Below are 26,487 nucleotides of genomic sequence, written 5' to 3' on the forward strand. Positions count from 1 at the left end.
TGATTTTGGGAACCCTGAGGAGCAGAGCTGTGCCAGGGACAGAGGTTTGGGGATGATTTTGGGAACGCTGAGGAGCAGAGCTGTGCCAGGGACAGAGGTTTGGGGATGACTTTGGGAACCCTGAGGAGCAGAGCTGTGCCAGGGACAGAGGTTTGGGGATGATTTTGGGAACCCTGAGGAGCAGAGCTGTGCCAGGGACAGAGGTTTGGGGATGATTTTGGGAACCCTGAGGAGCAGAGGTGTGCCAGGGACAGAGGTTTGGGGATGATTTCGGGAACCCTGAGGAGCAGAGCTGTGCCAGGGACAGAGGTTTGGGGGTGATTTTGGGAACCCTGAGGAGCAGAGCTGCGCCAGGGACAGAGGTTTGGGGGTGATTTTGGGAACCCTGAGGAGCAGAGCTGCTCCAGGGACAGAGGTTTGGGGATGATTTTGGGAACCCTGAGGAGCAGAGCTGTGCCAGGGACAGAGGTTTGGGGGTGATTTTGGGAACCCTGAGGAGCAGAGCTGTGCCAGAGACAGAGGTTTGGGGATGATTTCGGGAACCCTGAGGAGCAGAGCTGTGCCAGAGACAGAGGTTTGGGGATGATTTTGGGAACCCTGAGGAGCAGAGCTGTGCCAGGGACAGAGGTTTGGGGGTGATTTTGGGAACTGTGCGGGACAGAGCTGCTCCAGGGACAGAGGTTTGGGGGTGGTGGCCCTGCTCCTTGCCAAGGATGTTCAGGAGAGATGGACAAGGAGCTGGTGGCTTCTCCACCTGGCACAGCCAAGGACACCAACTTCAGTGGCCAGCTGCACCCTGGAGAGCCAGGAATTGTTAAATTCTACACTTTCCCATGGAAGCTCCAAGGGTCAGGTGTTGGGTGACAGTGGCAGGGGCCCCTTCCTTAATCTACCCCAAAACTCTCCAAGCTCAGGTGACACCGTTGTGGTGTCATCTCCTGGGCTCTGTCTCTGCCCTCTCAGGGGCCCTCCCAAGCCAAGGTCAACAGAAGGGTGTCCGAAGGTGTCCATCCTGACATAGTGGGATTGAGGCACCTTTGCCTCGTCTGAGCTGTGTCCTGATGACCTGGCTGTCCCTGCAGGAGAACATGGCCCAGCAGGCCACGGCCCTGCGCTCCCAGGTCAAGAGGAACACCATGAAGGACAAGCTGAAGCTGGTGCAGAACTTCCTGCAGAAGCTGCGGTTCCTGGCGGACGAGGTGGGTCCCTCACGGGCAGAGGTGGCTCTGGCTGGGTCAGCACATGGAGACAGAAACCAGGGATGGATGGATGGATGGATGGATGGATGGATGGATGGATGGATGGATGGATGGAGACCTCCGAGGGCAGGAGAGGTCCCTCTGCAAGGAGCCATTCCAAGTCCATGAGCTACCCCATGATCCCTGTGCACTCCTGGGTGGGAATGAGCTGATGAAGAAGAACCTTAAGAGTTTCCTGGGGAAGGGACAGAGCTGGGTCCTCCTGCAGCAGAGCTGGAGATGTTTATGCCAGTCCCAGCCATGGAGGGATCCTGTGGGATCAGGATCTAGGAGGTGACACATCAAATCCCAGGCTGGTTTGGGTGGGAAGGGATCTGAAATCCCATCCAGTTCTAACCCCAGCACCTTCCACCATCCCAGGCTGCTCCAAGCCCTGCCCAACCTGTCCAGGGACACTGCCAGGCATCCAGGGGCAGCCACAGCTGCTCCAAGAACTCCAGCCCAGCCCCTCACCACCCTCAAGGGGCTGAATTCCTTCCCAATATCCCACCTATCCCTGCCCTTTCCCAGTGGGAAGCCATTCCCTGTGTCCTGCCCCTCCATCCCTTGTCCCAAGTCCCTCTCCTGCTCTCCTGGAGCCCCTTTAGGCTCTGGAATGATTTTACTATATTTTTACACTTCAGGACTGGCTCAGAGAGGGTTCTTGGTCCTCCCTGGAGCTGCAGCTGTTCCACCTCCTGCTCCCGTTTCCCATGGAGGGCTCCCAGCTCCATCCTTGGTTACAGCCAGGCCTTCCTTGGCCCTGACCCAGCTCAGATTTGAGGTGTGATGGGCCCTGTCCAGACTGGGAACCTCTTCCCTGGGAAGGGATGAAGGAATGGCCCCAGCCGTCCCCTCCCCAAGGCCACTGAAGGAGGAGAAAAGGAAAATCTTCTGTCTTCTAAGACAAATTTGTATTTTTTAAAACTTTAACCAACCTAAATCCCAGTTTTTTTCCTGCTCTGAGCAGCTTTTTTGGAATGGGAATCTCAAAACTATTCCAGTGCCCACAGTGTGGCAACAGGCACATCCATCTTCCATGGAATTTGTTGGATTTGCCTCCAGACAGTCTCCAGCCCCACCAGTGCCTCAGTGGTCGGAGCTGGGACACTGACGGGGCTCTCCCGTGGCATTCCCAGCCCCAGCACACGATTCCCGACGTTTTCATCTGGATGATGAGCAACAACAAGCGCGTCGCCTACGCCCGCATCCCTTCCAAGGACATCCTGTACTCCATTGTGGATGAGGAGATGGGCAAGGACTGCGCCAAGGTGAAGACAGTTTTCCTCAAGGTGAGGATCCGTCTGTCCTGGAGGAGCTGCGGCCAAGAGGAGCAAAGTGGAGGAGGGAATTTGGGAGATGAGGATGAGAGTTGTGTATCCGTTTTTCCTGGGGTTTGAATATTGGAAAAATGTGATCCATACTCTGCTGGTAGGGGGGGAAATCTGCTCCTAGGGAGGGTGAAGCACTGACCTTACCCAGCCCGATAAGTGGGAAATGTTTGGAAAGAGGGGATGTGCTTTATCCAGCTGGAAATCCAGAGAATTCCTGGCTTAGGGAAAGGAAATCATGACGGGAAGAGGACAATGCACGAGCCAGAGTAGTATCATGATCCCAAAGGATCCTTGGGTTTAAGGAACAGCAGCACAATGCCCCAAAGGGGTTGGGTGCTCCAAGAGGTGGTGTGTCCATATTCCCAACATCCACGTGAAATCTTCCCTCCCTTGTGCTCAGCTCCCCGGGAAGAGGGGGTTTGGACCTGCTGGCTGGACAGTCCAGGCCAAGATGGAGATCTACCTGTGGCTGGGCCTCAACAAGCAGCGCAAGGACTTCCTGAGCGGCCTTCCCTGTGGATTCGAGGAGAAGAAAACCCCCCGAGGACAAAACCTGCCTTCCTTCCCACCCATCAGCCTCCTGTACACCAGTAAGGAATTCCCACAGGATGGGACATGGAGAAGGTGGGAGGGAGTCTGGCTGGACACCCCCTGGTCCAACGGCTTCCAGGAGCTAAGGGGGAAATCACTCCAGTTGTCCCAGGAGAGCTGGGGGGTGGGAATTGCATCCCCTCATCCCGCTCCTGTTCACGGCTGACGTTGTGCGCACAACGAGCAGGTTGCCAAAGAAATCCATATCCATTTGGGATTCGCGCTTTGAGCTGAGATCCTTCCCCCGTGAGGAAAAAACAGGCCCCTGAGACCTCCCTTGGATGGGTTCTGGGAGATTGTCCCAAGCCATCCCATCCCCTCTCTCTTCCAGAGAAACAGGTTTTCCAGCTGCGAGCCCACATGTACCAAGCCAGGAGTTTGTTCGCAGCTGACAGCAGCGGCCTCTCGGATCCCTTCGCACGGGTCTTCTTCATCTCCCAGAGCCAGTGCACCGAGGTGAACATTCCTGGGATGCAGGGATGGAGGGATGCAGGGATGGATGGTGATGCTGCAGGTTCCATCCTGGTCCCGTGGCACACATCCCAGGAGGATTAGGATCCCATAAGGATGAGGATGATCCTGGGGTCCTGCAATGGGAAAGCTGCTCTGGAACTGGGGATTGACTGTCTCTAGGAGATCTTTCCCCAGGAACCCATTCCCAAATATGTCCCACATGCTGGCGGCTGCAATTGCCCATGATTCCCCATGATTCCTTGTGAATGCCTGCCTGTTGAGGCAGAACTGGGTCATATTAAAGTGGTTTTTGGGCTTCCTTCCCAGTCTGACAGTTGCCAAGCTTTAGGAAGCCTGGAGGACACTGGGAATAATCCATCTCTGCTCATCTCCTGTTCGATTGTTTCCCTCAGAAGAATCCCTGGGAGATTCCCGATGCCTCTCTGATCCAAAAAATGCACAGCAGCCCCACCTGCCACCCTTTCCCAGGACTTTGGTCCATCCCCGGAGCAGTAGCAATGTCTCCCATCTTTCCAGGTTCTCAACGAGACCCTTTGCCCAACCTGGGACCAGCTCCTGGTGTTCGACAACGTGGAGCTGTATGGGGAAGCTCACGAGATGCGGGATGACCCCCCCATCATTGTCATCGAGATCTACGACCAGGACACTGTGGTGAGAAAATCCCATGGAATTGTGAGTGGTTTGGATGCTGGGATCTCTCCAGAGTTGGAGGCAGAGGATGTGGGGAGCCTTTTTTCCTGATTCCTGGAAAACGATCCCTCCACATCACCCACGGAGCCTCTGCTGCTCATAAACCTCAGATGTAACTTGATGTATCTTATTTTTGGAGAGGGAAGCAAGAGGCTGTAGTCAAGGAGATTTTCCCTTTGGGAAAACTGCTCATCCCTGGTCTCCTTGCTGTCCCAACCCCTTGGCTGTCCCAAACCTCCTTCAAGGAGCCAGGACTGAAAGTTTTCCCTGAGCTTTGGCATCCCAAGCCCAGAGCGCTGATCCCGTTCCTGTTCCGACCACGATGGGGAGGACCACAGGGCTAATTTTGAATTCTTGTTTTGGATCCCCAACTCCAAGTGCCCTTGGGGAGAACCACGGGTCTAATCTTGGAACTCCCCTGCTGGATCCCAACTCCAAGTGCTCTTGGGGAGAACTGCAGGGCTAATCTTGGAATTCCTGTTGGATCCCCAGCTCCAAGAGCTCTTGGGGAGAACCATGGGTCTAATCTTGGAACTCCCCTGTTGGATCCCAACTCCAACTGCCCTTGGGGAGAACCATGGGTCTAATCTTGGAATTCCCATGTTGGATCCCCAACTCCACATGCTCTTTCCGCAGGGAAAAGCTGACTTCATGGGCCGGACGTTCGCCAAGCCGGTGGTGAAGATGTCAGACGAGCAGTACTGCCCCCCACGCTTCCCGCCACAGCTGGAGTATTACCAGATCTACCGCGGCAATGCCACGGCCGGGGACCTGCTGGCCGCCTTTGAGCTGCTCCAGGTGCCAGCTGGACAAAGGGATGGGAAGGCTGGATGCATGGTTGGAAGGGAGAGGGGATTAATTTATGGAAAATCAGATAACTGGGAATAACTGCCCCTTCACTGCTTCATTGTTCTGCTGAACCCTTGTAGTTTCTCTTGGATGGATCAACCACTTGTTCATCAAAGGCACCTGGAAGTGTCCAAGGACAGGTTGGACAGGGCTTGGACCAACCCAGGATACTGGAAGGTGTCCCTGCCCATGGCAGGGGGTTGGAATTCAATGGTCTTTCAAGTCCCTTCCAGCCCCAACCATTCCATGATTCATGTCAGTCTGGGGCAATACCAGAGTAAAATTCTTCCACTTCTGTGCCTCGTGTTCCATCCACTGAAATGCTTTTCCCACCTCTTTTTTCTGCCAGGGCAGGTGCTCATCCAAGCCCTTTCCCCCACCACTTTCCTTGGACTCGGGGAACGGCTCACACGGGAGATTTGATCTTTCCTGAGCCCTGGGCTGGATATGGGACCTTAAAGCTGCTCCTGGGCTGAGCTCTGGGACCACATCTCCGTTTCCTCCCACCCAGCCCAGCAGATGCAATTCCAGGGTGGAACAGCCCTGGGAGTGGGATACATTGGTGGGCTGAGATTGCTGGATTGCTTCTGGGACTGTCCTGTGTGGAAGGACAGCAATTCCCAGCACCTTCTGCTCTTGCATTTCACTTTTCCCAAAGCAACTGCCCTGGGCTCTCAGTGCTCCCAGATAATGCAGACCCAACTACTGGGACCAGTTCCAGCTGAGACACCACCCAGTTCCCTCTGGAATTTGTTCCTGTCCATGGCAGGGGTTGGAATGAGTTGATCTTTGAGGTCCCTTCCAATGCAAACCAATCTGTGATTCCACAATTCTGGGAGATGGACCAAAAAAATGCTTTCCAGCAGCTCAGAGGAGCAGATCCTAATCCATGATCCATCTCTTCCAGATCGGCCCCGGGGGCAAGTCAGACCTGCCCCCAATCGATGGCCCCACGGACATGGATCGGGGTCCCATCCTGCCGGTGCCTCTGGGAATTCGGCCGGTGCTGAGCAGATACAGAGTGGAGGTAACGGCCTTGGAGCACCCGGTGTCTATGTGGAGTGTTTCCTGGGGCAGGCGAGGGTCTCCAAGGAAGGGCAGGAGGGAGCTGGGACTCAAGGATCTGTCTGTGGTGGCCAGACTGGGAACCAGGCTGCAGCATCCCTAAAAAACAGGGAATTGGATCACTTTGTGCTGTCAAAACTGGGCAGGACAGTGAGACAGCAGCACCTGGGCTGACATGCAGCTCAGGGAATGTTAGAGATGGACACGGAGCTGGATCATCTCTTCCCAAAGCAATCCCATAGCTCAGGTGTCCTGCATCCCACCAAACTCGGGCAAAGAGGATGGTACGCCTCTCATGTATCCATGGTTATCTAAATTGGGATTTTGTATCCAAAATAATGTGGGCACGACCCAGGGCAGTGCCCGTCCCCTGTGCTGGCACTGCTGGGGCACCTCCAGTGCTGGGGGCAGCTCTGGGCCCCTCCTGACAGGAGAGACCCTGAGGGGCTGGAGCGTGTCCAGGGAAGGGAACGGAGCTGGGAAGGGGCTGGAGCAGCAGGAGCAGCTGAGGGAGCTGGGAAAGGGGCTCAGCCTGGAGCAAAGGAGGCTCAGGGGGACCTTGTGGCTCTGCACAAGTCCCTGACAGGAGGGGACAGCCGGGGGGGTCGGGCTCTGCTGCCAGGGAACAGGGACAGGAGGAGAGGGAACGGCCTCAGGCTGGGCCAGGGCAGGCTCAGGGTGGACATCAGCAGGAATTTCTGCATGGAAAGGGAGGTCAGGCCTTGGCAGGGGCTGCCCAGGGAGGTTTGGAGAGCCCATCCCTGGAGGTGTCCCAGGAAGGGCTGGAGGTGGCACTCAGTGCTCTGGGCTGGGGACAAGGTGGGGACCGGGCACAGGTTGGGCTCGATGGGCTGGGAGGGCTTTTTCAAATGATTCCGTGGTTCTGTGATGTGTCCCACGAGGGCCCCTGTCCCTTGGAAGTCCTGGTGAACATCCATGACCCAGGCAATGCCCACAGGGATGTTCAGGGCACATCTCAGCCCCGGGTGAAGGTGCTTCTGCTCAGGTGAGATGCCACTGACCAGGTCTCCAAAGGGATCTCAGCTCCTGGTTTTCTACACATTTGCATCACCATAAATGAGTTGTGTTCCTCACAATTTTAATACAGCCATGGGGAATGAGGAGGTGGGGAAATCTCCATTTTGGGGAATTTTGGATGGTGGCAGTCTGTTACCCCAGGCAGGGACAGGGAAGTTTCCCCAGTCACACTGATTCCACTGGGACAAAGCAATGGCAGTGCTGGATCCAGAGGCACCACAGATGGACAGAGCTCCTCTGTGGAGTCCCAGGGCGGGAAAAGGCCAGGAAGGGAGAAAGGCAGGAAAAGGAGAGTCGAGAGCAGCAGCTGGGAGACCTTGGGCTGCAAACCAGGAGTGGGATGGAATATTTGGGGTGTCAGGAGGAGATACGTCAGGAATCCACCACTGCCCAGAGATGACATCGCCAGTGGGATCCCTCTCTGTGGAGAACCAACTCTCCAATGTGAGATCGTCCCGCTCACATTCACGTGCTCTCTCCTCCTCCTCCTGCCCTAGATCCTGTTCTGGGGGCTCAGGGACCTGAAGAGAGTGAACCTGGCTCAAGTGGACCGGCCCCGTGTGGACATCGAGTGCGCTGGAAAGGGCGTCCAGTCTGCCCTGATCCAGAACTACAAGAAAAACCCCAACTTCAGCACTTTGGTCAAGTGGTTCGAGGTGGTGAGTGTGGCTCCTTCCCTCTGATCCCTCAGCTGGAACCCGGAATTTCTGGAGCCCACCGTGGTTCCGAGCCCTTTACTCCAGTTTTCCCAAAGGAGTGGAGCATATGGACACCATTCCTTTACCTGAGGGCTCCCAAGCCACGTTTTGCTGGAGCAGCTCTGGACCTCTTCCTCCAGCATGATCCCAGTTTTGGTCCCTGCTCGTCTTCCCAACATGATCCCATTCTTAATCCCTACTGGCCTTCCCAACATGATCCCATTCTTAATCCCTACCAGCCTTCCCAACATGATTCCAGTTCTGGTCCCTGCTCGTCTTCCCAACATGATCCCATTCTTAATCCCTACCAGCCTTCCCAACATGATCCCATTCTTAATCCCTACCAGCCTTCCCAGCATGATCCCAATTCTGGTCCCTACTGCCCTTCCCAACCACCAAACCAGACGCTCTCAGTCCCTGATAACCATCCCTCCTCTTCGCAGGACCTCCCGGAGAACGAGCTGCTGCACCCGCCCCTGAACATCCGGGTGGTGGATTGCCGGGCCTTCGGGCGCTACACCCTGGTGGGCTCCCACACCGTCAGCTCCCTCCGCAAGTTCATCTACCGCCCGCCCGATAAGAAAGCCCAGCACTGGAACATGGCAGGTACCAGGACTGGGACATGGGGGCCTGGTCTGGGACATCCATGAGGAGAAGAGGGAGGTGGGATGGGCTGTGAGGACCACGAGATGGTTGGTTAACCCACAGAACTTCTGGGTTTGGGTCCAGTCTTATCCAGAACTTAAAAAAAAACACCCCAAATTTAGCACTTTGGTGGTTCCAAGGGGTGAATCTCCTCTTCCCTTTGAGCCCTCAACCGGAACCCAGAATTTCTGGAGCCCAAACCGTGGCTCCAAGCCCTTTTCTGTGGTTTCCTCAGAGGGGTGAGGAGCCACAGGGTGCAATCCATGACTTCCCATTAATTTTTTGATCTGTGGGTCTTGCCTGCTCCTCCAATTCCTGTAAGACAAGAAAGGTTCACCTCTGACATCTCTGCAGCTTCAGGACTTGAGTCCCCAAGTATTCCTCAGGACTGGGACAGGATTTGGCCACGCTCAGTCCCCGTGGTGGCTGTAAAGAGCAGAGGTCGAGGCCCCTCTCAACCCAAACCACCCCAATGCATCAGCGACTGCAGCAAAACCCATCCCAGACCCACTTCCCACCCATCCCAAGGGCTTGGGAGCCGCAGGAATTGCTTCTCTCCTCCCAGCTTTGGGGCTGGAGGCTGGGCAACATTCCCAGGGACACATCTGGTTGCATCCAGCTGACCAGGGGTTGTGTCCAAGCCAGCGGAGGCTTTCAGGACAATCTTCTCTGCCTCTTCTCCTCTGGACATTTCCTGCTTATCCTCCACCTTTCTTTGCTCCGTGTGGGATTTTGGTCCTGCTGAAGGCTCTGTGCTTATTTCCACTGCTCCAAACAGGGTGGTCCCACAGCGCTCCAGCCTGAATGCTGTGGGATCTCACCTGAGCTCAGTTTCTGGCATGAATCCTGTAGGATCTCACCTGAATTCTCAGTTTCTGGCGTGAATCCTGTGGGATCTCTCCTGAGCTTGGTTTCTGGTCTGAATCCTGTAGGATCCTATCTGAACTGTCGGTTTCTCCTCTCCACTGTCCCTCTCCCTTGTTCTTTCTCCTTCTCTGTCCTCTGTCCAGCCAAACACCTCAACGGGTACCTGGCCATGACCAGCAGGGCCCATCGCTCTCGCCCCGCAGGGGAGATCGTTGTCAACATGGAACCCGAGGTTCCCATCAAGAAGATGGACACAATGGTGAAGCTGGAAGCTGTGAGTATCTGCGTGGCCGCACCTCTTTCCTCATGGAACTGCCGATTTCTGAGGTGTTCCACCCTGAACTGGGTCAGCAGCATGTCCCAGGGACGTTGGGCTGTGTCACACTGAATGTGTCTGTCCCCAATTGCTTGACCAGAATGGGACTTTCAGCTCCTCCTACCCTTCTGCTCCAGAGCTTCCTCCACAAAAACAGATTCCTGCCAAGATGCTCCAAGGGCTGGAGCTCCTCTGCCATGGAGCTGGGCTGGGAGAGCTGGGGGTGCTCACCTGGAGAAGAGAAGGATCCAGGGAGAGCTCAGAGCCCCTTGCAGGGCCTAAAGGGGCTCCAGGAGAGCTGGAGAGGGACTGGGGACAAGGGCTGGAGGGACACGACACAGGGAATGGCTTCCCAGTGCCAGAGGGCAGGGTTAAATGGGATATTGGGAAGGAATTGTTCCCTGGGACGGTGGGCAGGGTGTGGGATGGAATTCCCAGGGAAACTGTGGCTGCCTATGGATCCCTGGCAGTGTCCAAGGCCAGGTTGGACAGGGCTTGGAGCACCCTGGGCTAGTGGAGGGTGTCCCTGCCCATGGCAGGGGTGGAATGAGATTAAATTTAAGGTCTCTTCCCACCCAAGCCATTCCGGGACTGATGATTTGCACTCAGCTGAGGGTGTGTCCTTAACCTGCTCTCCCTCTCCCTGTTCTGCTCCATCCCGGGCGGCAGAATTCCGATGCAGTGGTGAAGGTGGATGTGGTAAGCGATGGATCTTCTCTGCATCCCTGTTCCCAACCCTCTGCTCCCTCTGCAACCCTTCCATGCCACTTTCAATGGACCAGGCACCCTCCCCAGCCCAAGCCAGGGACATCACCCCTCTGTCCCACGACAGAGACACAGCAGCGCTGTCCCCTTAAGGGATGTGGCAGTGGCCTCGTTCCTGCAGTTTGGGAAGCTCTTCTGGGCCAGGACTTCTCATCCCAGCTGTCCCAGGAGGAGCTGGGCAGGCAGTGCCCTGTGGGAGGGATGCTGGGGATTCCCACCACAACCAGACAGCAGCTGGGAAAGGTTCCCTCACTCCACCAGGTGGGCCCAGGGTGCTTTGCTGGGCACAGTTTGACAGCTGCCATGGATGATTCCAGAGATGTAGCCTGGGAAATGCATGGATAAATGGGATGATGGAAATGCGGAGATGTCTTGGGACTGCCCCATCCCTGAAAGTGTCCAAGGTCAGGTTAGATGGGGCTTGCAACAACCTGGAATAGTGGAAGGTGTCAGGATTGGAGTTGGATGGGCCATAAGGTCCCTTCCCACCCAAACCATTCCATGATTCTGGCACTGTCTCCCTAACCTTGGTCATCCTTGGCTGTTTTGTGCCTCAGTGTCTGCGGCTGTAAAAAGGAGAAAGTTCATGAGGCCCCCAAGCCTGAGGGGTCCTCCCTCCTCACCCCCCACCTTTGTACTTCCAGAGGCGATTCTCCTTCACCTGATCCCTCCCCTTCCCCGTCTGTGCTTCCCTTGTCCCTTCAGACCGAGGAAGAGAAGGAGAAAAAGAAAAAGAAGAAGAAAGGAGGAGGTGGAGGTGGAGGTGGCGGGGAGGAAGTGGAGGAGGAGGAGCCAGACGAGAGCATGTTGGACTGGTGGTCCAAGTACTTCGCTTCCATTGAGACGATGAAGGAGGTGGGTGAGGAGCAGCAGCGAGGGGTATCCAGGGGAGATTGTTTCCTTACTGCAAGGTCTCCCCTAATTCCAGCTCCTTCCAAAGCCTTGGGGCTGTGTTGCATCCCACGACTGTTACAGAATCCCAAAATTGTTCAGGCTGGAAAAGCCCTTGGAGATCATCGAGTCCATCCATTCCCTGGCACTGCCAAAGCCACCACTGACCATGTCCCCAAGTGGCTTCAAACCCCTCCAGGGATGGGGACTCCACCACTGCCCTGGGCAGCTTTTCCGTGAAAACTTTGTTCCTAATTTCCAGTGGCTTCCTTTCTCCCCCAGCAACTCCGGCAGCAGGAAGCAGCTGCGGCAGAAGTGGAGGAGAAGGAAGAGATGGAGATCGGAGAGGGTAAGGCTGGGAGTGAGAGAGGGAACACGGCAGGGAAATGTGGGACCAGGATTCCTCTTGGTGCTTGGACATCCCTTTGGGAATCTGCTGCAGCTCTCCGGCCAAACACTCAGTGTGTTGAGTTTTCCCAAAAAGGGTCGATTTTTGAGGATGTTTTTCCCTGCGTGTTGAACTCTTTGCTTGCTGTCCTAACGCAGGTGGTGAAGACAAATACACAATGTAGGGCAAGTTGTCTCACCTAATTTATCCATTTATAACATTTTATTTATTATATATTTTTTTTCACTTATTATCCTTTCATAAAATTATGGGATTGATTATGGCCTAAATGTGTTTTTCACTGAAGGAAGTTGGGTCTGTAGCTCAGGTGGGCTTCTGACCTTGCCTAAATTTGGGCGAGACTGATTTTGTCCCAAAAATGATGCAGGCCAAGAATCCTGGGACTGGTTGGTCAAGGGTGACTTTGTCCATCTGCCCGTGCCGTCAGCAGGGCCGGGAGGGGCGTCCCTGTGGAATTCCACCCTCGTTTCCCATATGCTCCATGTCCCCATGACAGGGGGTTGTGGTTGTGCCCAGGTGACACAAAATCCTTCAGCTGAGTAAAATTCCGAGCCTGCTTTCTTTTGGAAGACTAATCTTTATACCCCAGGAAAAATGAGGTTGGGTTCTGCTGAGCTTGGAGACAACTCTGAGCAGGTTCTTCTGGGCTTGCTCTGGTGTCCCCCGTGGTTTTCTTTCTGTCTCTTTAGAATGATCGATTTCCTTCAGCTCTCCCACTCCTTCCTCTTTTCCTCTTCCATGTGAAGTTTTTCCATCTGTCTGTCCCCATCACTGGGCATTGTCCAACCCTCATGAAAGCTGGCAGAGGCACCAAGGGACAGGGATTGCAGCGGGGGGATAAGTTTCCTTTGAATCCACCTTTTCCAGCAGCATCTTCCCAGCTGTCCATGGCTGGTGGTTGCTCTGAACGAGCTCTGGTGACCTGCGATTGCAGCTGCTCCTGGACAAACCGAGGGCAGCAGCATCCCCTCTGTATTCCCAGGCTGGGGTTCCACTCCCCAGGCTCCATAAAGCAGGAAAAGTCTCTGGCAGAAGGAAGAAGAGATGCTGTGGGCAGGACCAGGTTTTCTCACTGCTGTCGAAGTTCTCTGTCCCTGTTTTGTAGTCCTCCAAGTGATTCCTGCTCAGGTCAGGGCTGGAATTCCCTGCACAGGGATCTCCAGGCTCCTGGAGATGCTGCGATCCAGAGCCAAGGAAAGAGGACAGGGCTGGGATGGGACTTGCAGGCAGTGGCAGCTGGCAGCTTTCATGCTCCTCTTCTTTGAAGGACCTTGTCCAAGCCTCGCCCCATCTCCCCCACCTTTCCTCACCCTCATTTCCATCTCCTCCCTCCCTCCTCACCTTCATTTCCATCTCCTCCCTCCCTCCTCACCCTCATTTCCATCTCCTCCCTCCACACCGTTCCCCCCCGGACTCAGTGACCAAACTTGGTGACTCTCCCGTGAAAGGCTCCAAGGCTCAGGCGAAGAACAAGGACAAGTCCAAGGCACCCAAAGATGACAAGAAAAAGAAGCAGCAACCAGTCCCTGAGCTCCCCGAGAAGAAGAAGCAGCAGAAGATCGATGAACTCAAGGTACTGGGGGGTGCTTCCAAGGAAGTACCTAATCCTAGGGCTGATGTGCCTTGGGACACCTTTCCTAGGGATGTATCTTGGGACAAGGCTTCCCAGCTTCTCTCCACAGCTGGAACGAGTCCGAGGTCACAAGAAAAGGGGTTGTCCTGGGATAGGCTCATCCTTGGGGCATCTTGGATATGTCGCAGCTGGAGGGGAGAGTTTTCCTGCCTGGATGTGGCTGGCCCAGCTGGGATTCAGGGCAGGAATGGACTCTGGTTCAGTGATCCCAAGGATTTCTTAGGATTTATGTCACCTGTGGTTCTGGGGCTCAGATGGAGCTTGGACCTGGGTCCTTGTCCTGGTTTGAGACACCCCCAGGCAGTCTCGCACAGAGGGGGAACAATGGCCCCACCCGTTGTTCCGAGATGCCCTTTTTCCAACCCAGAAACACTGGAGATCCTTCCCCTTCCTAGAAAAATCAGGCACTGGGAGCTGAAGTGTCCACATTCACAGAATCCCAGGATTGCTGAGGTCGGAAAAGCCCTCCCAGACCATCCAGTCCAACCTGTGCCCCATCCCCACCTTGTCCCCAGCCCAGAGCACTGAGTGCCACCTCCAGCCCTTCCTTGGACACCTCCAGGGCTGGGCACTCCAAACCTCCCTGGGCAGCCCCTGCCAAGGTCTGACCTCCCTTTCCATGGGGAAATCATTCCAAATATCCAACCTGAGCCTGCCCTGGCACAGCTTGAGGCCGTTTCCTCTTGTCCTGTCCCTTGTTTCTTCTGAGCTGCCTGAGTACTCACCACATCTTTTCCTCACCTTTATTTTTATCCCAAATTCCCTCCTTTTATCTTCCTGTCATCTCAGGTCTTCAACAAAGAGCTGGAAGCAGAGTTTGACAACTTTGAGGATTGGCTGCACACCTTCAACCTGCTCCGGGGAAAGATCGGGGACAATGATGACAACGCTACAGAGGAGGAGCGGATAGTGGGGAGGTTCAAAGTGAGTGAGTGGGGAGGTTCAAAGTGAGTGGTCAGGAATGTTGGCTGGGACCTCGGGGAGGGTGTTTTGGGATGGGTTTGCTTCCCTGGAGACCCTGGGCAGCAGGACTCAGCCGGGCCGTGCTCTCCCTTGCACCAGGGCTCCATGTGCGTCTACAAAGTGCCGCTCCCTGATGACATCACCAAGGAGGCTGGATATGACCCCACCTTTGGGATGTTCCAGGGGATCCCCAGCAATGACCCCATCAATGTGCTGGTCCGAGTCTACATCGTGAGGGTGAGTGGGAATTTGGGGTGTGACAGGCGGGATCCAGCACTCCCTTCCACCCAGAGCTGGTCCTGGTGCCATAGGGATGGTGGGATTAGCTCCAATGCATCAGGACCCAGGATGCAGCTTGAGGACTGAAGCAGCTCCTTGGTTATGGAATGGTTTGGGTTGGAAGGGACCTTTAAGCCCATCTCCTTCCACCCCCTGCTGTGGGCAGGGACACCTCCCACTGTCCCAAGTTGTTCAGGCATACCCCAGAGTATCCAGACCCTGAACGGTGTCCCCAGGGCTGTGTGCTCCCACCACTGGGAACAGGACAGATCCAAGCTCCTGCCAGATCCAGAGACCTCTTGCCGGCAGGTGGGATGGACCGGCATATCCTGGTGCTCAATTCCCATGGATAGTTTGGACCAGCCTGGAATGTGAGGTGTTGGTTCCTTCTACAGCCATGCCACCACCCCAGTGACGGTTCAGGATGGGAGAGAATGGGAGAAAAAGACTGGAATGGGATCTGGCAGGATCGAGTAGATCCATCTGAAGGACAGGGCACCTCCTTGAACATGTGCTCCTTGATCATTGATCTGATCCAGCCAATGCATGCTGTTCCTTTATATTTGGAGTGTGCTCTGGAAAAAGTCACTTCCTGACCTCTGAGCTGGTCATCCGCCTGTCCCCAGGTGTGGAGTTCTGCAGCCAGGCTCTTGGGAGGGGTCTCCATCCTGCTGGAAGCACCTGGGCTGCCCTTTGCCACCACCTTGTCCCACTGTATTACAAATGGAACCTACATTCGGTTCCTTTCCCACCAGCCTGGTTGTCCATCCAGAGCTGCTTCCCACTGGGATATGGAGTCTCCCATCCATCACCAGGCTGGAATAGTAGACAACCTATTGGTTGGTCAACCCCAAAACCAACCAGGACGGGGTGGATGTGTTCTCACGTGGGCATCTGCTGCTGCGCCATGCTTGGAGGTGGGATTGGAGAGTTTGGGGGTCCTCACCCCCTCTCTGGGGAGAATCCAGTGTGGAGAGAGCACAAGGGGAAGGCGACGGATGTCTCGGCATCTTGGTCAGGTTCTTGCTGAGGGTGTTTCCTGAGAGCGTCTTTTTTGCCTCTGATGAGATTCCAAAGGTGACTGTGGTGACATCTCAGGACACAGCCAGCTCCAGCCTTGCCCTAAACCAGGACAGGGATTAACACGAGGCAGGAATATCCCCGTTTCAATCCAAGACACTCTGTTCAGGGACTGAAGTGGCCGAGTGTTCTCAGGGATGGAGAATGAACCCATCCCTGAATCCATGGCTGCCTGGGACAGCAGTGACCCATCCCATCTGTTCCCTCCAGGCCACGGACCTCCACCCAGCTGACATCAACGGGAAAGCCGATCCCTACATTGCCATCAAGCTGGGCAAGACAGACATCAAGGACAAGGAGAACTACATCTCCAAGCAGCTGAACCCTGTCTTTGGGAAGTGAGTCTGCACCTGGAATTGCTGAGCTGAGCCTAAGCTTGCCGGCCCTCAGCCCTGCACCTGAGCTCTCCTGTGGCCTCTCCTTGAGCCGGAATGATCTGATTCATCCCACAGTGTGGATGCCCTTCTGGGATGTCCTTCTTTGCCAGTGTGTGGTCAGTGTAGGACCGGGTGTTTAAGAGACGAACCTGAAATTTATCTGATCGGGGTGAAACACCCACTGAGGAATCATCAGACCTAAATTTGAGTGAGAATAAAACACAAACTCAGTTTCAGAACTGTTGGGACATCCAGGTCAAGGATTTTCCCTCCTGTCGAGGGCTGGTGGGCCTGGCAGAGTTGGTGGTTGAGTTAAAACCCACCTCAGATGTCCTGCAGTAGTGGATGCAAATTGAACACCATCCATGGATTGGAGTATACCCACTCCCCCATGGCGGACAAACCACGGGTCTGTCCTGAGTGGCAGCCAGACCCTCCAGCAGCTTTTCTCTACTTCTCCCAATCCCAGATCCTTCGACATCGAGGCCACCTTCCCCATGGAGTCCATGCTGACCGTGGCTGTGTATGACTGGGACTTGGTGGGCACCGACGACCTCATTGGGGAGACCAAGATCGACCTGGAGAATCGCTTCTACAGCAAGCACCGGGCGACCTGCGGGGTGTCCCAGACCTACTCCATGTGCGGGAAAAGCCTTCCCTGCCCCACCTTCCACCTGAACCCTCCTCTGTGTCACCTCCCACCCCGAGCCAAGAGCTCCCACAGGAATCCTCCCCCTTCACTGCCTGCTGATCCTGGAACGATTTGTTTTGGGAAGGACCTCGCTCCGTCCAATCCTGCCATGGGCAGGGCTTAACGGAGGAGTCTGTGCTGTCCCCGGTTTTGTGACCACCACTAGGGAGCAGTGGAACAAGTTGTCAGGAGCCCAGGGCAGGAGGGAGGGACTGGGAGAACTGGTCAGACTGGGAAGAGGGTTGAGGTCAGGGCTGAAATAGGAGCAGAGCAAGTGGGGTGATGCCGAGCATCAGGAATCGAGTGGGATGCACTGGGAATTCCAGGTCTGAGCCAAGGTGGGGTGGATGGTGGTTGCAGAAGGGGCACAGAGGGGTCAAGTCTTCTCTGAAGTTTCACCTTTGCTGCCTCAAATCCTTTCCCTGGGAATTTTGGGTCCTTTGTGGTGCAGTGGTTTTTTTTTCTGGCAAAAGGGAAAAAATGTCTCTTTCCTCCCAACCTTTTTTCTCTGACCTGGCCCTCCTGTTCCCAGCCATGGGTACAACACCTGGCGTGACCCCATGAAGCCTTCCCAAATCCTGTCCAAGCTGTGCAAAGAGGGAAAAGTAGATGGGCCGCACTTCGGGCCAGGGGGAAGAGTGAAAGTTGCCAACAGGGTCTTCACCGGCCCCACAGAGATCGAGGATGAAAATGGTATGGCACTGTGGGGTCATCCCATGGGATGGAGGTTCTGGAGGGGAGCGGGGGTCTGGGGGGTCTGCTCATCATCCAGGGTTGGAATCTCAGACTAATTTGAATCATGGAATGGTTTGAAAGGGACTTTTGAAGGTCATCCAGTCCAAACCCCCCAGACAGATGTGGTGGCCCCATCCCCCAGCCCTGCAGTCACCATCCCAGTATGGGACCAGAGTCCTACAGACCCTCCAGGCCAGTGGGTTCCTCTTGGAATCACTCAAGGACATCCACGGACATCCAGAGTGACCAAAGCTGCCTCTGGAAACACCCCCCTGGCAGTGCATGTCCAAAGAGCAATGGAGACACCTCATGGCTTTTCCAGGGCATAGGAAATAGTCATCCATGGAAATGCATTCCCAAACAATGGGATATGAGGGTTGCGTATGTGTGCCCAAGAAAGAGGGAGAGGGGCCAGGAGGGGTGAAGGAGAGGAATAAAACATGGTCAGTGGACATGGAATTGGTTCAGACAGGGAAGACTGGATGGGGATCTGGACCTTCTGAAGGGATAGAGAGAGGAGAGCAGAGTGAGGAAATGCCGGCTGAGGAACAAAGTGTTCCCAAGGGATGGTGAGGCAGTTCTGCACCTTGGAGCAGGGGTGGAGGCCCCGGGTGCTTTGCCATCCCTGTCCCATTTGTCCAAGATCTCCTTTGTCCTCCAGGCCAGAAGAAGCCGACGGACGAGCACCTGGCGCTGGCGGTGCTGCGGCACTGGGAGGACATCCCGCGGGCCGGCTGCCGCCTCGTCCCTGAGCACGTGGAGACGCGGCCGCTGCTCAACCCTGACAAGCCGGGCATAGAGCAGGTCTCACATCCCAGCGGGAACGGGAGCAGCCCATGGGGGCCAAAGCAGCCCTAACCCACCTCAGGATGGGCAGGTCACCCCGGGAGCCCAGCAGAGAAAATCTCCGGTGCCTCCCGATCCATCCTCATCCATTTCACCTCCCACAGTCCCTCCTGACCCCACATCTGCGGTACCTGGGAGCAAAATTCCCAACAGATTCCCAAGCAGAAGGAACTGGGAATCCCCGGGATGCTGTGCATAAAAGGCAGTGCTGGGAATTCCTTGGAGACCCCAAACCTCCTGGAGTCCTGAGGAGGACTCTGAGCCCATTTTACAGGGGGAGGTCCCAGCCCTCTTGAGTAAAGGGGGGAGAGCAGGAAGAGAGGTGGGCTCTGGTTGTTTTACAGGCCCGATTTTGGTCAGAAATCTCCCAAAATCCAATCTGGGCTGCCCCACTGAGTCTTCCACAGGTTCCTTGTAGAGGCTGGGAGCAGAGGAGGGAAAGCTCCCCTTGGTGCTTGGCTCACCCTGGTGAGGCTGATCCGTGCTCACGTGGAGATCATGGAATGGTTTGGGTGGGAAGGACCTTAAAGCCCATCCAGTTCCACCTCCTGCCATGGGCAGGGACACCCTCCATGAGATGCTTCTGCAGGGGTGGAGAAGGATTCATGGCACGGGAGAAGCTTGTCCTGCTCCATGTCTGGCATGGCCGGAGGGATTGCTGTGGGAAGAGGGGGACACTTGGTGAGGAGGGGACAGGAGGGACAAGGGGAGCTGACAGTGTCTCTGCCACCCCTCAGGGCCGCCTGGAGATGTGGGTGGACATGTTCCCCATGGATATGCCAGCGCCTGGCCCTGCCATCGATATTTCTCCCAGGAAACCAAAGAAGTAAGGAACAGGCCGGCCAACCAGTCCCAGGGAAAACGGGAGGTTGGGGATGGAGCCCATCTTCTCCCATCTCCTGCTGATGTTCCATGGCCAGCCCAGCCCTCTGCTCGGGTTCCTCAGACGTGCTGGCACTTCCAGAGATCCCAACACTGGAGGCAGTTCCAGAGCTGCTCCTGAGGGTGGTATCCCACCTCTTCCATCCCCTGCAGCTCCTGATCTTTCTTGGCTGTGTAAACTGGGAAATTCCATCGTTCCCAGGCCTTGTCACAGGGCCAGGGCAAAGCAGAATGCCCAGCCCTGAGCCTCTCCTGGGCAGGGATATCCCAGGACAGTTTGGAGGAGCCTTTCCCAGGAGGTGACGGATAGAAGGAGGGGTGGTGGAGGCGACTGGGACAGCTGATCATTCCCAGCAGGAAAGAGCAGGCACAGACAGTGCATGGAGAGGGAAGAAGGACATTTCTTCCCTCAATATCCCTCCTAGCCTCCTTTCACCCTGCTGGCCTAGGTCCTTGGGCCCCTTTTCCTACCCCCAGGGCTGGGATACCGGGATGGCACTGGGAATCCTGCTGGGAACCTCTTGTGCAGGCAGCTGATGCCTTGGGTGGAGAGAACATCCCTGGATCCCAGCTGGGAGAGGCACAGCATGGGACAGGCAGGCACACACAGGAGGGGCTGGAAAAGGTGGAAGAATCCCACAAATGGACTCAGCCAGGGCACTGCCAGAGGGAGATCCCAAAGGATTCCCAGGTTAAGGAAGTTGTGCTTCCCCCACCTGGGGGACTCCCTGGTATTTCCAGTGAGGTGCTGTGGCTGTGGCCACGTGTCCTGAACCTCCCTCCAGCCTCCCCTCGCTGCCGGAGACGGGATTCTGCTCTTCCTCCACCCACTCCCACTGTGGGAGCCACTTCCTCCATCACCAAAATTCCCAGCCGAGCAGAAGTGATGGGAAACACCCCGGCTGCTGCACAGTGCTGGGAATTCCTTGGAGACCCCAAACCTCCTGGAGTCCTGAGGAGGACTCTGAGCCCATTTTATAGGGGGAGGTCACAGCCCTGTTGAGTAAAGGGGGGAGAGCAGGAAGAGAGGTGGGCTCTGGTTGTTTTACAGACCCAATTTTGGTCAGAAATCTCCCAAAATCCAATTTGGGCTATCCCCACTGAGCCCTCTGCAAATTCCTTGTAGAGGCTGGGAGCAGAGGAGGGAAAGCTCCCCTTGGTGCTTGGCTCACCCTGGTGAGGCTGATCTGAGTTCACATGGAAATCATGGAATGGTTTGGGTGGGAAGGGCCTTAAAGCCCATCCAGTGCCACCTCCTGCCATGGGCACGGACAACTTCCACTATCCCCGGTGCTCCAAGCCCCATTCAAGCTTTGGACACTTCCAGGGATCCAGGGGCAGCCACAGCTTCTCCAAGAATTCCATTCCAGCCCCTGCCTACCCTCCCAGGGAACAATTCCTTCCCAAGATCCCATCCAGCCCTGCCCTCTGGCAGTGGGAAGCCATTCCCTGTGTCCTGTCCCTCCAGCCCTTGTCCAAAGTCCCTCTCCAGCTCTCCTGGAGCCCTGGAAGGGGCTCTGAGCTCTCTTTGGATCCTTCTTTTCTCCAGGTGAGCACCCCCAGCTCTCCCAGCCTGTCCCCATAGCAAGAGTCCCATCCCTGTAATCATCTCCATGGCTGAGATCCCCTCTTGATCCCTGGGATAGATCCCTTTGAGCAGTTCCCTGTTCCTGGTGCCCGGCCCTGCTTTCTGGCAGCATCACCCCATCCCCTCCTATCCCATTCCCTCTTCCCACGCCTCACCTCCCTTTCCCTCCCTCGGGCAGGTACGAGCTCAGGGTGATCGTGTGGAACACCGACGAGGTCATCCTGGAGGATGACGACTACTTCACGGGCGAGAAATCCAGTGACATTTTTGTCAGGGGGTAGGTACAGCCTGGAATTCCAGTGGTGCCTCCTCCGCTTCTCCCGGGGTGGGCGCCAGTCCTTGCTGGGGTAGGAGCGGGAAGAGGGGCAGGACACGGATGGTGCTGGGGTGTCTCCTGTGCCGTTTCCTGCCTCTCCCCTCTCCTTGGCTGCACGTCCCACTGCCTGTGCCCGGTGCCCCGCTTGGAGCTGCGGGTGATTGTCTGGAACACCCCTGAGGTGGTTTTGGAATGCGGTGCTTTCCTGGCAGGAGAGGAGATGCCTGACGTCTCTGTCAGGGGGTGATGAGGCCTCTTGGCCCCCTCTGCCCCTCTCTGAGTTTGTCTTGGTGTCCCCTCATGGCATTCCCACCCTGCCACCTCCAATTCCAGCATCTGGAGCCAAACTGGTGGTGGTTGTTCTGAAGGTTTGCTCCCATCTCCGCTTCAACCTCATTCAGCAGGAAGGGAAAGCCCCTTCCAGAATTCCACCACATCAGAGAGTTACAGAATCATGGAATGCTTTGGGTGGGAAGGGACCTTAAACCTCATCCCATGGGGATGGGGTGCCATGGGCAGGGACACCTTCCACTATCCCAGGCTGCTCCAGGCCGCGGTTCTGTCTCTCAACAGACAAATCCTGTGGGATGCAGCTCCAAGGAATCCAAGCAAAACCCCTGAGATCCAGGGAGACCTTGGAGCCATCCCAGCAGCTCCATCCCTCTGGAATTTGAGCATCTTTCATCCCTGGAAGTGTCCAAGGCCAGGCTGGATGGAACTTGGAACAGCCTTGGACACTGCCAGGGATCCAGGGGCAGCCACAGCTTCCCTGTGCCAGGGCCTGCCCACCCTCCCAGGGAAAAATTCCTTCCCAATATCCCATCCAGCCCTGCCCTCTGGCACTGGGAAGCCATTCCCTGTGTCCTGTCCCTCCAGCCCTTGTCCAAAGTCCCTCTCCAGCTCTGTTCTGATCCCTTTCCATCCTGCTCTGCTCCAGCCTCCCCAGCAGTGCTCCCAGCTCCTGCACAATTCCTTAACACCTCCGTGCCCAGGGTAGACCCTCAGACAACCCCCTTGAATCTCTTTCTCCCGAAGTCCTCTGTTCCCTCTGGGACCCTCCTGCCCCTTGGATTTGCTGCTGCAGTGTCTGGAGCAGCCCCAGTGCTTCATTCACATCTTTTAGGTCCTTCCAGTCCTGGAGACCGCCTGGCTGCCTGGACAGGGTGGTCCTGTGCCCTCTCCTTCCCAGTGTAAACCTGTGCTCCCCTCTCACCCCCCGGGCCCTGCAGGTGGCTGAAGGGGCAGCAGGAGGACAAGCAGGACACAGATGTCCATTACCACTCCCTCACCGGTGAAGGCAACTTCAACTGGCGCTACATCTTCCCCTTCGACTACCTGATGGCCGAGGAGAAGATCGTAATCTCCAAGAAGGAGTCCATGTTCTCCTGGGATGAGACCGAGTACAAGATCCCAGCCCGCCTCACCCTGCAGGTCTGGGATGCCGACCACTTCTCGGCCGATGATTTCCTGGGTACGTGGAGGGTCCAGAGCATCCCACAAACCCCTTGAGCTGCTGCTGGATGGAGCAGGTGGGATGAGAGGGCAGGAAGGGTCTGCAGAGGGATCTGGACAGGCTGGATCCATGGGCCAAGGCCAAGCAGCAGGTCCTGAACTGGGGTCACACCAACCCCACGGAGCACTCCAGGCTGGGGCAGAGGGGCTGGAAAAGGCCCTGGTGGTGCCAGTGGCTGGGCACGAGCCCAGGGGTGCCCAGGTGGGCAAGAGGCCACTGGCCCCGGGGCTCTGCCAGCTCTGGGCTGGCAGCAGGGCCAGGGCAGTGCCCGTCCCCTGTGCTGGCACTGCTGGGGCACCTCCAGTGCTGGGGGCAGCTCTGGGCCCCTCCTGACAGGAGAGACCCTGAGGGGCTGGAGCGTGTCCAGGGAAGGGAATGGAGCTGGGAAGGGGCTGGAGCCCCAGGAGCGGCTGAGGGAGCTGGGAAAGGGGCTCAGCCTGGAGCAAAGGAGGCTCAGGGGGGACCTTGTGGCTCTGCACAAGTCCCTGACAGGAGGGGGCAGCCGGGGGGGTCGGGCTCTGCTGCCAGGGAACAGGGACAGGAGGAGAGGGAACGGCCTCAGGCTGGGCCAGGGCAGGCTTAAGGTGGACAGCAGCAGGAATTTCCCCATGGAAAGGGTGGTCAGGCCTTGGCAGGGGCTGCCCAGGGAGGTTTGCAGTGCCCATCCCTGGAGGTGTCCCAGGAAGGGCTGGAGGTGGCACTCAGTGCTCTGGGCTTGGGACAAGGTGGGGATTGGCCACAGGTTGCACGTGGTGGTCTCAGAGGTCTTTTCCAACATTCATGATCCCATCATTCTGAGATCCCTTTTCTCCACTCCTGTAGCCAAAACACCATGTTTTTCCTTCCCAGAGGGTTCAAAGCTGCTCCCCAGGGCAGGAGATGCTGCTCCAGCCCCTCTCCAGCCAAGGACTTGGCCTTTTTGGGGTGCCAACCTCTGTGCTCCCCTTTGTCCTGCCAGGAGCCATTGAGCTGGACCTGAACCGCTTCCCCCGGGGAGCCAAGACATCCAAGCAGTGCAGCCTGGAGATGGTGACCAACGAGGCCGAGCTGCCCATGATCTCCATCTTCAAGCAGAAGCGGGTCAAGGGCTGGTGGCCGTTTGTGGCCAGAGACGAGAACGATGAGCTGGAGATCACCGTAAGGATGGGGGAAAGGGAGGGTTTGTCTCCTGGGGACTGCACTCTTTGTGGACACCCCACATCCCCCCACATGGCTTCGTTCCCTTGGGACCCCTCTGCCCTGGGGGATGGAGGTGGGAGTGTGTCCCAGACCTCAGCACAGTTCTCTGCTCCCTGCAGGGCAAAGTCGAGGCTGAGCTGCACCTTCTGACAGCAGAGGAGGCTGAGAAATCCCCTGCTGGGCTGGCCCGAAATGAGCCTGATCCCCTGGAGAAACCCAAGTGAGTAGGAAAAGCCTCTGCAGCAGAGACCTGGGATTATGGGCTTCTACTCCCACCTGGAGTGCTGCATCCAGATCTGGGCCCCAACACAAGGAAGACATGGACCTGTTGGAATGGCTCCAGAGGAGGCCACGGAGCTGCTCCCAGGGCTGGAGCCCCTCTGCTCTGGAGCCAGGCTGGGAGAGCTGGGGGTGCTCACCTGGAGAAGAGAAGGATCCAGGGAGAGCTCAGAGCCCCTTGCAGGGCCTGAAGGGGCTCCAGGAGAGCTGGAGAGGGACTGGGGACAAGGGCTGGAGGGACAGGACACAGGGAATGGCTTCCCAGTGCCAGAGGGCAGGGCTGGATGGGAGATTGGGCAGGAATTGTTCCCTGGGAGGGTGGGCAGGCCCTGGCACAGGGTGCCCAGAGCAGCTGGGGCTGCCCCTGGATCCCTGGCAGTGCCCAAGGCCAGGCTGGACATTGGGGCTGGGAGCAGCCTGGGACAGTGGGAGGTGTCCCTGCCCATGGCAGGGGTGGCACTGGATGGGCTTTGAGGTCCATGAATCCCTCTTCCCTGGTGATGGATTAACGATGGGTGTTTGTTTCCCCTGCAGCCGCCCGGACACATCGTTCATCTGGTTCCTGAACCCGCTCAAGTCCATCAAATACCTCATCTGCACCCGCTACAAGTGGCTCATCATCAAGATTGTGCTGGCCCTGCTGCTCCTCATCATGGTGGCCCTGTTCCTCTACAGCATGCCGGGATACATGGTCAAGAAGCTGCTGGGAGCGTGAGGGGTGGGAGCCTCTCCTGTGCCCCCAGCCCCCGGCACAACCTTCCCAGCTCCGTGTCCTTCTCCTCCCTGTGACCTCTGGGCAGCCCTGGGGGCATCTCCTCCCTGCTGCTGCTGCTGCTGCTGGGCCTCCTCTTTGCATTCCCCCTCTGTGGGTCCCACTCAGGCTTTAGTCCCAGGGAAATGGGGCTGGAGCACGGCACAGATCCCCAGACTCTGCATCCCTCACCAGCGCTGGGAGAGGTGCCCAGCTGGCTCCTGTGGGAGTCTCCGAGGCCTCTGCCCATTGGGGTTGTGGCTGGTGCCTTCCTGGGAATCAGGGGAAGGAGACGGGAGCTGGGGCTGCATCCCTGGAGCTGCGGGAGTGCTCCAGAAAGGCTCCTTGGAGGGACGTTCAGAATCCAGGATGGAGCAGGGAGCTGGGCTGGAGCAGCTGGGGATGTGCCGGCCCCACCAGAGTGAGGGCACAGAGCACCCCCCGTGCCTGTCCCCGCTGCCAGCACCGTCCCTGCTCCACTCGGAGCTCTGGAGGTCACATTCCCCGGCACAGGGATCCGTCCCGCCTCAGGAATGCTGGACACGGTGCCCCAGCAGGCCCCACAGAGAGCCCTGGGGTGGGCCAGGGGCAGACCCTGCCCTTCCCTCCCACGGCTCCGGCAGAGACTGGGACGTGTCCCACAGCTCAAACGTCTTCCCAGGATCACCCAGCCCGAGGTGGCGCTGGCTGGACATCCCCGGGGCTCACGGAGCCTCTGGCACAGTCTGAGCTCCCGCTCTCCTTCCGGATTCTCCGCGTATTTTGTTTGGCTTGGTAATTCTTGTGGCTGGAGTCCTTCTGGCCATGTGTCCCGGGGAAGGGCTCTTTCCTCGGCTCTCGGCAGTGTCCAGCTGCTGCAGAGCCGCCTTTCTCAGCTCCCGGTGTGCAAGATCCCCACTGAAGCACTGAGGCCATCTCAGCGATGTTTGAATGAGGATATTACTGTTCCAGTCAGTCAATAAAAAACAGCTTTCACACCCGGGTTCTCGTGGTAGTGGGTGTTGTGGTTTGACACTGGCCAAACGCCAGGCACCTGCCAAAGCTGTTTGTTCAGAAAAAAAAGTAATCAAAGGTTTGTGAGTTGAGATGAGGACTGGGGGAAAAACACTCTAAGGGCAAAACAGGTTCAAATGTAAAGGTATAAAGTAAATTTATTATTAACAGAGTCGGAGGAGGATAATGAGAAATAAAATAAGCTTTTAAAACATTCTTTTCCCCCCCAGCCCCTCCCTCTTTCCCACTGACAGCGCAGGGAGACAGGGCGTGGGGGTTTGGGTCAGTTTGGTACTGGAGATCTTTTTCAGTTCGCTCAGGGAGAGGAGTCTTTCTTCTGCTGTGCCGTGAGTCCCTGCCACGGGCAAAACAGTTTTCCCAGAGCTGCTGTGGCGTGGGTCACTCATCCACGGGGTGCAGTCTTTTAGGGATAGGCTGCTCTAGTTTGGACAAAAGGGCCCTCTCTCTCTTTGGGTCTCCCACCGGGTCACAGCTTCTTCTGGCTGCGAGTG

The 26,487-nt window shown here is 56.7% G+C and overlaps 1 protein-coding gene across 4 annotated transcripts in view; it reads left to right on the top strand.

Moving 5' to 3' along the window:
• Positions 1–25,952, top strand: part of OTOF (otoferlin) — a 78,660-nt gene extending 52,708 nt beyond the window's left edge. For 2 of the 4 annotated variants that reach the window (XM_069011893.1, XM_069011894.1), the window contains 26 exons: positions 1,083–1,199; positions 2,378–2,530; positions 2,973–3,162; positions 3,495–3,619; positions 4,154–4,288; positions 4,964–5,125; positions 6,084–6,203; positions 7,777–7,938; positions 8,421–8,583; positions 9,633–9,763; positions 10,475–10,504; positions 11,276–11,425; positions 11,744–11,810; positions 13,319–13,443; positions 14,293–14,427; positions 14,566–14,703; positions 16,036–16,163; positions 16,672–16,842; positions 17,426–17,586; positions 18,290–18,432; positions 19,212–19,300; positions 21,123–21,221; positions 22,490–22,731; positions 23,732–23,910; positions 24,072–24,172; positions 24,766–25,952. In XM_069011893.1, the coding sequence (XP_068867994.1) occupies positions 1,083–1,199; positions 2,378–2,530; positions 2,973–3,162; positions 3,495–3,619; positions 4,154–4,288; positions 4,964–5,125; positions 6,084–6,203; positions 7,777–7,938; positions 8,421–8,583; positions 9,633–9,763; positions 10,475–10,504; positions 11,276–11,425; positions 11,744–11,810; positions 13,319–13,443; positions 14,293–14,427; positions 14,566–14,703; positions 16,036–16,163; positions 16,672–16,842; positions 17,426–17,586; positions 18,290–18,432; positions 19,212–19,300; positions 21,123–21,221; positions 22,490–22,731; positions 23,732–23,910; positions 24,072–24,172; positions 24,766–24,946 (3,597 nt within the window). In that variant the 3' untranslated portion in view covers positions 24,947–25,952. The remainder of the gene's footprint in view (positions 1–1,082; positions 1,200–2,377; positions 2,531–2,972; positions 3,163–3,494; positions 3,620–4,153; positions 4,289–4,963; positions 5,126–6,083; positions 6,204–7,776; positions 7,939–8,420; positions 8,584–9,632; positions 9,764–10,474; positions 10,505–11,275; positions 11,426–11,743; positions 11,811–13,318; positions 13,444–14,292; positions 14,428–14,565; positions 14,704–16,035; positions 16,164–16,671; positions 16,843–17,425; positions 17,587–18,289; positions 18,433–19,211; positions 19,301–21,122; positions 21,222–22,489; positions 22,732–23,731; positions 23,911–24,071; positions 24,173–24,765) is intronic. The other 2 variants (XM_069011895.1, XM_069011896.1) reach the window with 1 other exon arrangement.
• The last annotated feature ends 535 nt before the right edge of the window (positions 25,953–26,487 follow it).

The sequence above is a fragment of the Aphelocoma coerulescens genome, chromosome 3, assembly GCF_041296385.1.
Source record: "Aphelocoma coerulescens isolate FSJ_1873_10779 chromosome 3, UR_Acoe_1.0, whole genome shotgun sequence".
Classification (NCBI taxonomy): domain Eukaryota; kingdom Metazoa; phylum Chordata; class Aves; order Passeriformes; family Corvidae; genus Aphelocoma; species Aphelocoma coerulescens.